Source organism: Lissotriton vulgaris, chromosome 4_1 (genome assembly GCF_964263255.1).
Source record: "Lissotriton vulgaris chromosome 4_1, aLisVul1.2, whole genome shotgun sequence".
In the NCBI taxonomy this organism is placed as follows: domain Eukaryota; kingdom Metazoa; phylum Chordata; class Amphibia; order Caudata; family Salamandridae; genus Lissotriton; species Lissotriton vulgaris.
The window spans coordinates 1580338415-1580354566 of NC_141691.1; the positions used below are offsets into that span (position 1 = coordinate 1580338415).

At 52.5% G+C, this 16152-nt stretch overlaps 1 protein-coding gene across 1 annotated transcript in view; it reads right to left on the reverse strand.

The window, feature by feature from the left end:
* PDE7A (phosphodiesterase 7A) overlaps positions 1–16152 on the reverse strand; it is a 1213253-nt gene that overhangs the window by 993154 nt on the left and 203947 nt on the right. The window contains exon 3 of the mRNA XM_086965809.1: positions 10107–10190. Within this exon, the coding sequence (XP_086821935.1) occupies positions 10107–10190 (84 nt within the window). The remainder of the gene's footprint in view (positions 1–10106; positions 10191–16152) is intronic.

Genomic DNA, 16152 nt, shown 5'->3' on the forward strand with positions numbered 1-16152 from the left:
TTTTTGTCAAAGTTTTATATCATGCGAATTAGACACCGAATGCTCTGAAAGAGAGACGACAAACTGTCTCTTCGTTTGGGCGCTGCCAGAGTAAATTGGTCACCGAATGCCCTTGTCTTCGGACCAAACGAAGGAATATTTATTCCGTAGTTCCGCTCGATGGCGCACAGCCTCCCGTCTGGAACCGCGTTATGGAATGCGGAAGCCCAGGTCCTTGGACTATATTGGGTCAACCCCTGTTTTATAACAGTTTCAATGGTTAGAGCGGCAGACCCTGATGCAGAGGTCTAGCCCAGGACCAGGGTTCAATTCCCCGCCTCGGCGGGTCTTGGGCTCAAAAATTCCACAAACCTGATAATTCTCGCCTCGGTGCCTATTCCAATAATGGAGTCCCACTCTGCAACTCTGGGCAATAGCTTGCTTAATCTCCACAACGGCCCCCACAACGCTAAGGATGCCTGGCCTCCACCTTGGGGGTGCCCAGGAGTGGACGCCTCACAGGGAAAGCCAGGATGGTTCCACAGCGGTATTCGTACAAGCGCCTTGAGACCCTTGCGGGTGAGGAGTGCGCTATACAAGTATCAATTTACATTTACATTACATACCATACCTACCTAGGTAAATGTGCAAGGTATGTCAGCATGTGTTCAGTTAGGTCTCCAAAGTCAAAGTTAATTACCTTGACTTTCAAGGTATTGAGGTCAAAAAGTGAAAGTGTAGTCTACAAGGGTGGTGCTGGATGTAATTTTAGTTAGCACATGTATCACTTACAATATTTATATTCTTTATAAAAAAACTACTTGCATTATTATGGTCAATGGTATTTACAACTACTGAGTCATTGGGTGGGGTTAACTGGATTACCTTTATAATCCCCTCAATGTGTTTAATTATACATTAGGACAGTTGGACGTGGTCCTTTTTGCAGGGTCATCCCAGGACTTTTTGTCTTACCCATGTATTTTTTCTGACCTGTTGGTGTTTTTTTTTTTTTCTCTAGGCACTTTGCCACTGCGAATCAGTGCTAAAGTGCATATGCTCTCTGTTAGATCTGGGGGTCTCTAGTTGGCAATGGTATTCACCTTTGGAGTGACCACTGCGCCCTTGGCCTGGTCGCCCCACACCCCCCGCCTGCTCCTCCTCACCTGCCGCCTGAGCCCCGCACTGCACGACGCCCCAGCCGCCGCACGACCGCCGCAGAGCCACACCAGCCGCCGCAGGGCCGCCCCAGCGCCGCCCCAGCCACCGCAGGGCCGCCGCCGAGCCCCCAGGCTTTTCCTTTTCCCGCCGGACTACCACGAAACCCCGCCCCCCTGCCCGCCGATTGGTTGCCGCGCTCCCCGCCTCCCCGCAGACCCTCCCTCCTGGCTCCCCTCTTATGACGCCCCCAGAGCGACCGCGCAGCGGACGCGCGCAGCGGGAGCACCGACTGAGCGCCGAAGGTGCGCCAAAGGTAAGCCCGTTTGCGCCCGTCCGCGCCTGGACCGCGCCCAGCGCCAGGACCCCTGGCCCTCGCAGACCCCTGCCCACCCGCCGGACGTACGACGACGCCACCCTCAACGCACTCAACACCGGCCGAACCCCTGGATGCTACCGAGCGACCCAGAGACGCACCCACGGACCCTTCAGCTGCCACGCCTGCAAGTTCACCTGCATCCGGACCTGCCTCGCACCAGCACCCGCCAAGCCGAACACCAGCAGCAACCACCTCAAGTGCATCCTGCTCAACACCCGCTCCGTCCACAGACACGCCATCGAACTCTGGAACCTCCTCGACACCACAGCACCCGACGTTGCCTTCCTCACGGAAACCTGGATGAACGACTCCTCAGCGCCCGACATCGGCATCCCAGAGGGCTACAAGATCACCCGGAGGGACAGCACCACCAACCAGATGGGAGGAGGCATCGCCATCATCCACAGGGACACCATCCACATCACGACCAACACCGACGACACCCTGACCACCGCCGAACACCTACACTTCCAGATCCACACCGACCCGAAGACCACCCTCAAAGGCACCCTGATCTACCGACCCCCGGGACCACGCACACAATTCAGCGAGGACATCGCCGACTTAGTCAGCCCGCATGCCCTCCCCTCCACTGACTACATCCTCCTGGGGGACATCAACTTCCACCTGGAGAACAACAACGACCGCAACACCATCAGCCTGCTCGACAACCTCGCCAACCTCGGACTCAAGCAGCTGGTGTCCACCCCCACCCACCTCGCCGGACACACACTCGACGCCGTCTTCTCATCCAGCAAAGACATCGCCTTCAGCCACGCCACAGGACTCCAACTGGACGGACCACAGCTGCGTCCACTTCACCTTCAGAAGAACGACGATCCACCACCACCAGCAACAGGTTGCTCGAAGAAGCTGGAACAAGATCACAGCCGACCAGCTCGCCGCTTCCCTGAGCCAGCACCCTCCCGCCAGCTCAGCGAACCCCAGCCAGGCCGCCGACAACCTCACAAAGTGGATCAGCAACTGCGCGGACGAACTCGCCCCACTGAGGACCCCGCCCAGCAGACCCGGCAGTAAGAAAGCCCCATGGTTCACCAACGAACTAAAGAGCTCCAAGAAGAACTGCCGAGCCCTCGAGAAAGTCTGGAGAAGGGAACCAACACCGGACAACATGACCACCTTCAAGCGTGCCACCCGGAAGCACCACCAACTGATCCGCGCCACCAAGAAAACTGCATTCAAGGACCGGCTGGACAACAACGCACACAACTGCAAGGAACTCTTCAACATCGTGAAAGAGCTCTCCAACCCCGACGCCAGAAACAACGACATCACCCCATCGCAAGACCTCTGCAACTTCCTCGCCTCCTACTTCCACAACAAGATCGCGGACATACACAACAGCTTCAGCACTCAACCGACGCACGCCACGACCGCACCAACGCCCCCCACCACCACCCTCCGCGCCTGGACTCCGATCAGCACCGAAGACACCGTCCGCATGATGAACTCCATCCTCTTCGGATCTCCGACCGACCCCTGCCCCCACCACGTCTTCAACAAGGACGATGCTGTCATCGCACTGCACCTGCGGGACATCATCAACACCTCCTTCGACATCACCACCTTCCCGGAGAGCTGGAAGCACACCGAACTCAGCGCTCTACTAAAGAAACCAACTGCGGACCCCACCGAACTCAAGAATTACCGCCCCATCTCGCTCCTCCCGTTTCCAGCCAAAGTCATCGAGAAGACCGTCAACAAACAGCTGGCCGCCTTCCTCGAGACGAATGGATCCCTCGACCCCTCACAGTCTGGCTTCCGAGCCAACCACAGCACCGAGACCGCCCTCATCGCTGCCACCGATGACATCCGAGCCCTGATGGACAACGGAGAAACAGCGGCCCTCATCCTCCTAGACCTCTCCGCGGCATTCGACACTGTCTGCCACCGCACGCCTCAGCAACGTCGGAATCCAGGAGAGGGAACTGGAATGGATCATCTCCTTCCTCGACGGAAGAACACAGAGAGTCCGTCTACCACCGTACAAGTCAGAGGCCACCGAAGTCATCTGCGGCGTTCCTCAAGGATCCTCGCTGAGCCCCACCCTCTTCAACGTCTACATGAGCCCCATTGCGGCCATCGCACGCCAACACAACCTCAACATCATCTCCTACGCCGACGACACCCAGCTGATCCTCTCCCTGACCAACTACACCGCCGCCGCCAGAGCCAACCTTCACGAAGGGATGAAAGACGTAGCCGAATGGATGACGACCAGCTGCCTGAAACTGAACTCAGACAAGACGGAAGTCCTAATCCTGGGCTCCTCGCCCTCCGCCTGGAACGACTCCTGGTGGCCCCCCGCCCTGGGCACCGCACCCAAACCGACGGACCACGCACGCAACCTGGGCTTCATCCTGGACTCCTCCCTCTCCATGACCAGACAAGTCAACGCTGTCTCCTCGTTGTGCTTCAACATCCTGCGCATGCTACGGAAGATCTTCCGGTGGATCCCCACCGAGACCAGGAAGACTGTCACCCAGGCCCTCGTCACCAGCCGACTGGACTACGGCAACGCCCTCTACGCCGGAACCACCGCCAAGCTCCAAAAGAGACTCCAGCGGATCCAGAACACCTCAGCCAGACTCATCCTCGACATCCCACGACACAGCCACATCTCCGGACATCTGAGAGACCTGCATTGGCTCCCCGTCAACAAAAGAATCACCTTCCGTCTCCTCACCCACGCACACAAAGCCCTACACGATCAAGGCCCGAGCTACCTCAACAACCGCATCAACTTCTACGCTCCCCAACGCCACCTCCGATCAGCCAGTCACGCCCTCGCCGCCGTCCCCCGCATCCGAAGAACGACTACAGGAGGAAGGTCCTTCTCCTACCTGCCCGCCAAGACCTGGAACTCCCTCCCGACCGACCTGCGCCTGACCCAAGACCACCGCTGGCTGTTCGAGCAGTAGCAGCACCCCCCCCCCCCCCTCTCCCCCAAGCGCCTTGAGACCCTCCGGGTAAGTAGTGCGCTCTATAAATGTCTTGGTTGACCTTTGTCTACTTAGGGACCCTTACTTCTAAGTCGGGATAAGGGCATTACACTCCTTAATAAGCCCGGCTCACCCCCTTGGTAGCTTGGCACGAGCAGACAAGCGTATCTCAGAGGCTGTGTGTTAAACATTTGTGAATATACACAGTAATACAGTGAAAACACTACAGAAGGACACAACACAGGTTTTATAAAAAAAAGTATTCTACATATAGACTTAAACACAAGACCACAAATGACAAAAAACCACAATGCTACACTTAAGATTACTTAAAAGATTATTAAAGTTGCTTAGTTTAAGTTGATGGTAAATGCGACAAAGTTCTCAACAACGTACCTGGATGCATAACGCAAAGTGAACAAAAGGCTTGCAAAAGGGGTGATGTGTCGGTTCCGTGACCCGGGGAACGATCGAGTCCTTCCTCAATGCTTGCACAGAGCAGGAGAGTTTGTTGTGAGCCTTACCGGGTCGGAGGTGATGCGTAGATTCTCAGCTTGCGGGCCCATTGCGGTGCGCAAGATGGCGCCTTGCTGCGATGCGATAATCCGGTTGCGAGGCAAGAAGAAGGCGCCCTTGATGCGGTGATGCGATGACGATCCGATGATGCCCTGGCAGCCTTGCGATCACTCTGTACTTTGGAGCCGCGACAGGCCCTGCGACACGCGTCTCCGGTGATGCCATGGAGACTCTCTGGATGGCGTCACGCTTCTCCGGTGATGTGACAGCAGCCAGCTTCGATGAACACACGCTTTCAGGGAGATGCGACGAAGGCTCGCTTCTCCGGTGTTGCGATGATTTCAGCTGCGGCTGGAGTCAAAATTCCCAGCAAGGAAATTCAGGAGGGTGCTGGAGGTGGAGTCTTTTGTCCCCGAGACTTCAGCAGAAGGCAAGCACAGTTCAAGCCCTTGAAGAATATTCTGTAGATGAAAGTCCTTACAAAGTTTCTTCTCTTTTCCCTTGGCAATGAAGCAACCACTGCAGGCCAACGCAGCAAACAGAACACTGGCAGAGGGGCAGTACAACTCCTGCAGCTTCCTTGGTTCTTCTCCTTGGCAGAAAAGTTTCTTGTCCAGAAGTGATCTAATTTCTTGGGATCAGGGTCCCAATATTTATACCCCAAAATCCTTTGTTCTCTGAAGGCAGAGAGGTCTCTGCCTAGTCCAAACCAGTTCCTGAGCACTTTGTTTACATGACTCTTCTTCCTCTCACTGTACAGGGCAGAGACATCAGCTGCCGCACAGGTGGTGGAGCCAGCACAGGGGAGGGAAGAATCAGCTCTGGAGCACACTGTTGACATGATTCCTCCTCTCCTTTCACAGTGCATGGCAGAGACATCAGACAAGACATTGGGGGGGGGATTGGTAGGGGGGGGGGCAGCCAGCATTGTAGAGGGGAGGCCCAGCCCTATTCAGGTCCCAGGTGCAACTCCTCCCTCCCATCTAGATGCAGATCTCTCTATTCACCACCGGGCTGTCCCAGCTTGTCTCCTGGAATCCCCCAGCCCTGTCACTCACAAACCCAGACAAGGAATACACAACCCAGCAGAGGCAGGCATGGATAGTTAGGCATACCAACTTTCTAAACGTGGTATTTTCATACACAGAATATTAAAACCAACTTTACTAAAAGATGTATTTTATTATTCTGAGTTCAGGAATACCAAATTCCAATTTCTACCATGTTCCCTGAGTCAGTTAGGATTATAGCATGTAATAATCTAACTAGAACAGGTAGCCTTCAATAGTGAAAAACGAAAATGGCTGTAATTCACTATTCGAACATGCTATACGCATCAGAGCATGTCCTACCTTATACTTACAATGCACCCTGCCCTTGGGCCTACCATGGGTATGTCTAATATGAAGCAAAGGGAAGGTTTAGGGACTGGCAAGTGGGTGCCCTTGGCCAAGTCGACATGACAGCGCTAGACTGCACACAGGCCTTGCAATTGCAGGCCTGAGAAACACTTTACAAGCTACTTCTGTGGGTGGCACAACCAGTGCTGCAAGTCCACCAGCAGCATTTGATTTACAAGCCCTGGGCACACATGGTGCACTGTACTAGGGGCTGACAGATAAATCAAATAACCCAATCATGGAATAACCAATTAGTACATCAATTTAACATAGGGAGCACTTGCACTGTGGCACTGATTAGCAGTGGCACAGTGCCCAAAGCGATAATCCAGCAAAAACATATCAAAACAGAGGAGGCAATCCTTCAAAAATGGAAGGGAGACCCACGCCAAGGTGCAAGGTCTAACACGTGTCCCCTCCAGCTGAAATGTGGGGAGAACTACCCTTCTCCTTGGGAGTTCTCTTCACTAAGGCGGAAAAATCTGGACAGACCATCAGCGTTTGCATGTTCTGTAACAGGGCGGTGTTCCACCGTAAAGTCCATACCCTGTAGGGAATGGACCACCTCAACAACTTTGGGTTCTCACCCCTCATCGGCATCAGCCATCTGAGGGGTCTGTGGTCGGTCTGAACCCGGAAGTGAGTCCCAAACAAGTATCGTCTCAACTTCTTCAGCGCCCAGAACACAGCAAATGCCTCAACCTCAATTGCACTCCACCTTTGTTCCTGTGGAAGTAACCTCCTACTGATGAAGGCTACAGGTTGGTCTAGGCCCTCTTCACTAATAGGACAGCCCCCACACCATGCTCTGAAGTGTCTGTACAATGAATTATTTTGAGATATTGGGCGCCTGAGGCACGGGTGCTGTGCACATGGCAGTCTTCAGGGCGTCAAAACCCTTCTGACAGGTGTCAGTCCAGTTCACTTTCTTGGGCTGCTTCCTGTAAGTCAGCTCAGTCAAGGGTGCGACAATGTTGCCATACCCGTTGACAAACCTCCTTTAGTACCCCGTGAGTCCTAAAAAGGCTCTCACCTGTGTGAGTCTTGTGCGGTTCCCATGCCAGGATGGTATCAATCTTGGGTTGTAGGGGCGCCACCTGGCCGCTTCCTACCTGGTGACCCAAGTACACAACGGAACCCTGCCTGATCGGGCACTTACTCGCTTTGATCATGAGGCCTGCCTTTTGCAGTGCCATCAACACTTCCCAGAGGTGCTGCTAGTGTTCTTCCCAACTGGCACTGAACACTGCAATGTCATCTAGGTAGGCGGCACTGAAATCCTCCAGCCCAGCCAACACCTGGTTGACCACCTTCTGAAAGGTGGCAGGTGCATTCTTCATCCCAAAAGGCATAACCAGAACTGGTAGTGCCCATCTGGTGTGGAGAATGCGGACCTCTCCTTAGCCCCATTAGTCAATGCGATCTGCCAGTACCCAGACGTCAAATCAAACGCGCTGAGGTAGCGGGCAGCACCTAACCGTTCTATGAGCTCATCAGCTCTAGGGATGAGGTGTGCATCAGTCCTGGTTACTGAATTAAGCCCTCTGTAGTCCACACAGAACAGGAGTTCGGGTGTGGCACCCGGCGAGGTAGCCTTTGGGACCAAGGCCACTGGGCTGGCCCAAGGATTGTTTGGTACTCAATGACTCCTAAAGCAAACATCTTGGAGATTTCCTCCTTAATGTAAGCCCTAACCCGGTCAGTCACTCTGTAAGCCTTATGCTTCACAGGAGGAATGTCGCCGGTGTCCACATCATGGACGCACCACTCTGACACCAGGAACCAAGGAAAATAGATCAGAGAATTGCCCCAACAGCTGGCGACAATCTTGCTGCTGATCAGGGGTCAGTGTGGCAGAGAGGCTGACACCATCCACTGACCATCTTGCTCTGTTGCAGACAGGAGGTCAGGAAGAGGCTCGGTCTCCTCCTCCATCCATCATCTGTCGCTAGGAGCATGCACACTTCGGACCTTTTTAAGTGCGGCTTCAGGCGGTTCACATGCAGGACCCATAAGGGCTTCCTGGGAGTCTGCAAGTTCACCAGATTAGTGACATTACTTTTGTGCTCCTCCACATCATAAGGACCGGTCCACCTGTCCTGGAGCGCGCAAGGCTCCACAGGGGCCATGACCCAAACTTTCTGTCTAGGCTGAAGCTCAATCAAAGTGGCATTCTGATCGTACCACCGCTTCATTTCCTCGTGGCTGGCTTCCAGATTCGCCTGAGCGAGATCCTTGAAACACTGAGTCTGCTTCCTGAAGGCCAGCATGTTGCTATATACATCCTGGGGAGGTTTCCTGGGAGATTGCTCCCAGCATTCATTGACCAAACTCAAAGGTCCTCTTACCGGGTGACCATAGAAAAGCTCAAAGGGGCTGAACCCTAGAGACTTTTGTGGCACCTCTCGGTAGGCAAACAGAAGGCATGGCAAGAGGACGTCCCACTTACGCCTAATTGGTTCTTCAAGACCCATGATCAGGCCTTTGAAGGTCCGCTTGAATCTCTCAACCAGCCCATTTCCTTGGGGGTGGTAAGGAGTGGTGAACTTGTAGGTAACACCACACTCCTTCCAATGAGACTTCTTATATTTAGAAATTAAATTTGTACCTCGGTCTGACACAACCTCTCTGGGGAACCCCACACGGGAGAAAATCCCCATCAGTGCACGTCCCACCACGGGGGCCGTCACTGTCCTGAGCGGAATGGGTACCGGGTAGCATGGTCCACTGTAAGTCAATGGGTACAGCCTTCGATTGTACCAGGGATTGCCCAATGCATGGACCGCTCCATCAGACTTTAAGTGACAGGATTATGCAATATTTTGTCTGATACACCTCCAGTGTGGAAGTGCAAGAAATCTGTTGTAGCAAATGGCTAGGCTCGAATGGGACCAGGAGAACTACACGCAAGAGTACGTTTAAAAGTGTACCTTAGAAGAGAGGAGTGGGGGCTCTTGCTTTTTCTTCTGACCAGGATTATCACTGGTTGAACGGTTAGCTTCTTTTCTCACACTCATCCTCTACACCTGGTTAAACTACGGAGAGGGGCTAAACTGCACAGAAAGAATCACTTTGTGTTAGTTCTGTGCCAGGCTATTTACAAAGGACTCACTACATTGCAAACGCAAAGAGCAAATTGAGACAGGACATCTAATCTGAATCACAACAGCAAAGAAAGAGAAGGTGCAAAGTTGTTTGAACTATCAGTGCAATCGGGTCCCAACACCACACCCAGGAGAGAAATGGTAAATGCAACAGTGATTTGGGAAAATGTTTAAAAAATAAATTATGTACAAAAACATAAAAAGAGTGAGTTGCCTGGTAGCTGTGTGCAGGTCCTCGACAAAACATTTTATAAAAAAAAAAAAAGCAGAGGCAAAATAAAATGTGTTTGTAGGTGTTCCTTATAAAATTACTGAAAAAAATCAGGCTACTGCCTATGACATGTGAAGATCAAATGTAAGTTTTTTAAAGAATTTTCCAAACCAAAACTCAAACATGTTAAGAATGGGTAAGAGACAAATATAACTAACACCTGTTATCAAGCAGCACATTGTCAATTCTAACATGAGTTTCTTTCACAACAATGGCTGAGAAAGGAGGAAAAATCTTAAAACTTTGTACAAATAAATTAATTTACTCCAGAACTTAATATAGAAACAAGTGCTTAGTTGACCACGATTGTACACCAATAAACTAACTAGTACTTACAGTGCAAAATCCGAAAATCAATATAAGGATGGGAAGTTTTTTTCTCTGAATCAAAGCCTGTCCGACTCCTAACACGAACATCTCCTACAACATGGTAAAGAACGAAATAGTTAGGAAAAATTATGAATTACATTTTACACATGCAAAACAGACCAAGGGTCAGAAATATGCATTTCTGAGGAGGTGGACAGAAAACCCACCAATCGTGTCATCTTAGAATTACAATTTAATATGGTCATCTCAAGACTTTGTAAAACATGCAACTGCATGCTTCATTATCTTAATGGTAGCCTTCAGCAGCTTAGTTGATGTTTTCATGAGGTAAAAAGTTTGCCACTAGAGTTTAGCCTGTTGTGCAATATTAAGAAAGCGAAGCACATTAAAATACCAAAACTCAGCATTACAATTTTTAGCCCATACAACCATTATATTCTGCCGCATGAACACTAATAAATAGACTACCTTTGTTGCACAGTGACCTAATAAAATTGCAACACAAAGAGTTGGTGCACAAGAGGGACTTTATTCGAAGGAAAAAAAGCCTTACATCCATATACTTTGAGTAATTTGTTTTGGTAATGGTTCCACGTATATTTTAATTTATATTATGTTTATAATACTAATATTTTTAACAGAAAAAAAACTGCTTTGTTTTAAGACTCTCGCTGTCGTAGTATCCAAGGAGGTCCCCTTCTTTCCCCTGTCCCCTTCTTTGCCCTGCACACCACAGTCAATTCTGAGGTTCTCGTCCCATAAGAAACCACATTACACAATTTGAAAACAATTTAGCAATATATGTTAAGAGGATTATTTGAACGATATGGGCCCAGTACGAGTTAAGGTACTAAATACCATTGGGCATGGCTTGCCAGCGAAGATGGCAGACACGTAGCTGCTTTGCTCCGCTCTGCCCAGCACAAATATCCTGAAGATTTGGGGTCCCGGGGACACATCCGGTTCTTTAATCTTACTGCACTTCACCACCCTGTCCTACACTGTTCCAGGGGCTGGCATAGGAGCGGGCGTCCTCTGCACCTCTTGTGTGCCATGGCCTTGGGGCCAGGTGTGCAGCTGGAGTCAGGTGGAGGCCCTGCCGCTGGTAAAGGGGGCAGAACGGCAACCAGCAGCCCACCTGTAATGGAACCATGCTGGGACGGAGCAGCCTGCAGTGGTACCGGTGACCGGGACCTTGTGCTATGGAAATGGACCTGCTGGCTTCGGCAGCGACACAGAATGGCAACCAGCAGCCCACCTGTAATGGAACCACGCTGGGACGGAGCAGCCTGCAGTGGTACCGGTGACCGGGACCTTGTGCTACGGAAATGGACCTGCTGGCTTCGGCAGCGACACGTCCCACTTGGATCCGAGCCCTAGCAGGTGAACTAGAACGCAGCTGCACGGCCTGCAATGGGAGGCGGTACAGCCTTTACCCCCAGGTGCATCAGACATTTCCAGTACGGAGCAACAGTTGTAAGGTGACACGCGTGCACCTTGGGACGATTACAGACCCAGACTGCCACCGGCACAGCGAAACATACCCAGCTTGGAGTGGGGCTGAGTCCCTCCCGCTTATCCTCGGACTTCTTCCCCTAGGCTCCTCAGTACAAGAAGGACCATAAAGAGAAAGCACACCCACGCTCAGAACGGATATCACCATGCACCGGAGATCAAGGTTGAGGATCAAGGGGAGGGAGAGTAGGCTATAATACTGGGGCAAAGAAATGTAACCAGAGAAATCTGCAGATTATGTCCTTAAACCTTTCTCATCCCAGTTCTTATGTTATTTTGGATATACAAAAAACAGTAGGCTTGCGACCAGTTCCCCAACAAGCTCATGTATACCTGAAGCAACTCCAGATACCCCAAAAGTGCTCAAAAGCACAGGAAGAAACACTAAAAAAAAACAGGCTGGTATTCGCCACAGTTCTGAGTCAGACTAAGGAAGGTACAGCCAGAGCCCAGATGATAGCCAAAGGAACAAGATGCTAAGAGAAAGCAAATTGAAAATGGCATGATAACTATTTCTCTTTTGTGATGGTCTTGCACGCGTTCCAATCTGAGCTCCTTCCGCAAGGAGGAATTAGACACCACATAGCCAATAGAGTAAAAGTAATTCTTCTCTGGATGGAGCCAAAACATCAGGCTTGGTGACGATATTTATTCTGTCAAACCAGGCTTATAAAAGCGAGTGACAATCTTCTGAGAGTAGTGCTGTCTAACTCTGAGGACTGGCAAGGTTGTAGTGTACAGCACGTCAATTCCTCGCCTGAAACCTGGCTAACTTTTGAAATGTTACCAGCAGTCAAAGTTCTCTACATGCGATCGTGCAGCCAAGACAAACTGCAGAGATGCGAACACGCCCACGCATATCACTTTCAAATTTTGAACTCTGGGTGTGAGCAGGGCGCCTGATTATTAAAATCTTGATCGCAATCATTCCTTCGGCACATTAGCCTTCCTCGAAGACTGGAGGCGGGCGGGTCAGAACGTAACGTGCGCCCTCAAACCACTCACACAATAAATGTGCAATGTTGGTGGCAGGGGCATAACACAGGCCCCTGCAGGCCCCGCGGTGCAGGGGGCCCAAAGCTCCAGGGGGCCCCCTCGGCACTGCACTCTCGAAGGGAAGCTCCTGATTGAGCCCGGAAGGGGGACCCTCTACCTACCGTGCAGGGAGGCTCCTCAGTTCGTTAAGTCAGTGGTTGGTGTATTGGAGGAGAATATAATGTTGCATTGTTCAATGGCAGGTACATTCTAAAGAATAAAGTAGCAAGTGGTTACTCCCATTTTTACCGTAACAAGTACGTGAACAAAATGATACTTCCTTAGAGAAGCAACTGACCTCGGGGTATACGTCAACTCACATCAGACCTGACAGATAGATGTCTGTGAAACATTATCACGAAAGCCATAAAGCTACGGTTGCAATGCACAACTTGGTAATCAGAACCTAAATGTTGAAAGACGGACAGGATTCGAGGCTAGCCAATCAAATCGGAGCTAATTGTTCGTGCGCAGACTTTCAAATCTATTTTCCAAAATGGTTGTAGGTGTGCCCCCACGAGACCAAAGTGAATGCAGCCCAATCAAAGCTTGAAACATGAATGAATCCAGGGGATGCCACTGTGACAAATGAACTCTGGTAAAATCAGGAGGGAGTGGTTTGGCCGGCTGCAAGATGGCCGCACTTTGAGTGGGCTACGCCGGCCAAGCTTCCTAATCTGGCATAATCGTTCAGGCATAAACATTCCTCCTGCACCCACCCAAACGGGATTCCCCGAATCAGAGTGGCAGAGAGAATCGCCTGATCCAACTCCGGCTTCCCTACCTGGTTCCTTGGCGGAGCTGTGCTTCTCGTGGCAGGCGCTGGGCACATGCGTCAGCTGAGCTCGCAGGAGGGCCGCTCCTGTTTCCTCCGGAGCTGCGTGAGCCCTGGGCGCCCCGCGTGAATGGTGGAGGATCCAGTGTCCCTGTGCTGCGGAGTCCGGTAAGTGACGCAGCCGCGGGGTGGCCGCTAGCGGGTTTGGGGGCAGTCTGCTGTACAGCCGGGTCTGGGGCGCCGCAGCCTCATGCTCCGGCCGTGTGCAGCGCGTCCGGACCCGGCGAAGGGAGCGGTGGACCCCCCGCACTTCCCCGTCAGCCCTCCCCCTGCCTGGTGCGCGCTCTCCAGTCGCTCCACAATTGCCCCGCTGGGTAGCTTTGAGTGAGCCGGCCGCTCTCTGTTGCCTGCCTCGTGGACTGCTCCGGGGAGGAGGGGGGGGTGAGCCCTTCTTGTGTTCTCCTGGTGGCGTCTTCTGGAACAGGGACCTGCGCTGGCCTGGCCGTCCCCAACCATCCTGGGCCCAGATCAAACCCCTGCGACTGGATCCTGGCCTACTGAGGCCTGCTCTGTGGGCCCTGCTACTCCAGTTGTTGTGGCCTGGCTCTGCACCTCTGTGAGCTTCGTAGGGCACGGGACGCAGATGGTTGCCCCTCCTACCTTTGCCTCTGCCTGCGCTCCCCCTGGACATTGGGACGCCTGCGGCCTGGGGGGGGGCGCTCATCATGGTCCCCACCTCTCCCGCGCTCTAGCCTGAACTGGCTGCAGCCTCAACATTTTTGAAGCTTCATGCTGTTGCTGTACTCCATCTACCTTGTGCTCCACGTCTGCATTAATCGGACACCTCTGTCATCGGGGTGAGCTTCTCATCTCAAATTGGCTCCTCTGTTCGTTTCGCTACTTACCTGTGGGACTGCGGACTTGCGGGGCTGGACTATGCTGGAGCCCTGCCGCCATCTGCATGCTGTCTGCTTCTGGGGGGTGGTAATACTGGCTAGTGCCCCGGCCCTCCTTTATACATTGTTTGTCGGAGGCTGCTGATTTAAGGACATTGTAGCTAAAACCTATCCTCTGCCACTGACTGAGGGCGGCCTTCTCCGTTGCCCGACGCGGCCCCTGGCCTACGGCGCCTGCCCAGCGTTGGGGTTCCGATCTGGTCCTCTCACTTGCCCCACATCATCAGCAGAGGGTGAACAGCGTGCCTCTGCCTCTGCCACCCCCCAAGCCCGCCTGGTGTGCCTCTCACCATGGGGGAATCAGATCCCAAGATAGTCTTTGAGATTAGAAGAGCCTCTAGTCAGGACGGTGCTGGCGCTGCCTCTTCTGTCACAGTGGACTTCTTCCCTCTCACCCCCCTTCTCTCTCCCCCCCTTCTCTCTCCCCCCTCCATTCTCTACCCCCCATTCTCGCTCGCCCTCCCCCCTTCTCTCTCTCCCCCCCTTCTCCCTCTCTCTCTCTCTCTCTCTTCCCCCTCCCAGCAGGGATGACAACCTCAAGGCGATCATGTTGGACGTTAAGTCGACCATGACCGGAATTGCATCCCAGCTTGGCCAACTCTCGACTAGCCTTGACTCGGTGAAGGCCCATGTGAACTACCACAATAATTGTCTGCTCCATGTTGAATCCAGGGTTTCGGATGCTGAGGATGCGGCTACCCAATACAGGCAGCGGTTGCTCCAGATGGACAAGATTCTGGCTGTAATTCGGGAGAAGAATGAGGATTTGGAAGCCCGCTCCCGCCGGAGCAATCTTCGTATCACAGGCCTTCCGGAATCCACCAACATCTCCAAAATGGAAGACTTCATCGAGCAACTAATCAAAGAACTCTTCGGGGACGTCCTATCCCCGGTCTTCATCGTGGAACGTGTCCCCACCCTGGATTGCCACCTCACCTCATAGTAGAAAATATCCAGAATTTCTGGGATCGCGATGCCATCCTTCGAGCTGCACACAACAGGGGCACAATCAATCACCAGGGAAACACTCGTCTTCTACCCGGACTACACTCTCGCTGTCCAGGCGGCCCAGCGAGAGTTCCTACCGACCAAGCGCATCCCCCAGAAGCATGAGGTCTCATATTCCCTGGCCTACCCGGCGAAGCAGAGGGTCTGGCAGGGTGCCAAGACACTTGTTTTTCCAGACCCAAGGGAGGCTCTGGAATTCGCCACACTTGAAAAATAAGCCCGATCCTCCCCTCCCAAGTCTCCACTTGAGTGCGCTCATCGTCTGAGTGACAACGACGGACTGTGCAGACAATCTTTCTCTCTTTAAACTTCTAGACGTTTAGAGGCCATCTGCTACCCTAAGCTTGGCCACCTGCTTTGTTGCAAGGGTGTTCGCCTAGCCCTGCCATGCCCCCACAAGATGATTCCCAATGATATTGCTGTGTTGTCCCCTGCCAGTTGTGGGTTCCTGGGGTGGGGTGGGTGGTCTTCGCAGCCTAATTGGGGAGTTGGAGTGTGTGCAGGGTTGGTGGGTTTTTTCCTGTTTGATGTGGTGAGGTTGGGTTGGGGTGGGGGTTGTCCGGCTTAGGGTTTATTCCTTTGCTATTGGGGGTGCTGCTGTATTTCGCCGCTGCTTGTTTGTTTGGTACTGTTCTCACCTGTCATGACTACGTCATTGCACTGTGCTCATTATTTCCTTCTGCCTTAAGCCAAACGTTATCCTCACTTCATGAGTGTACTGTTCCTCTAGCTCCACCTCATGCATGCCTGTTGCCCCTGTGGG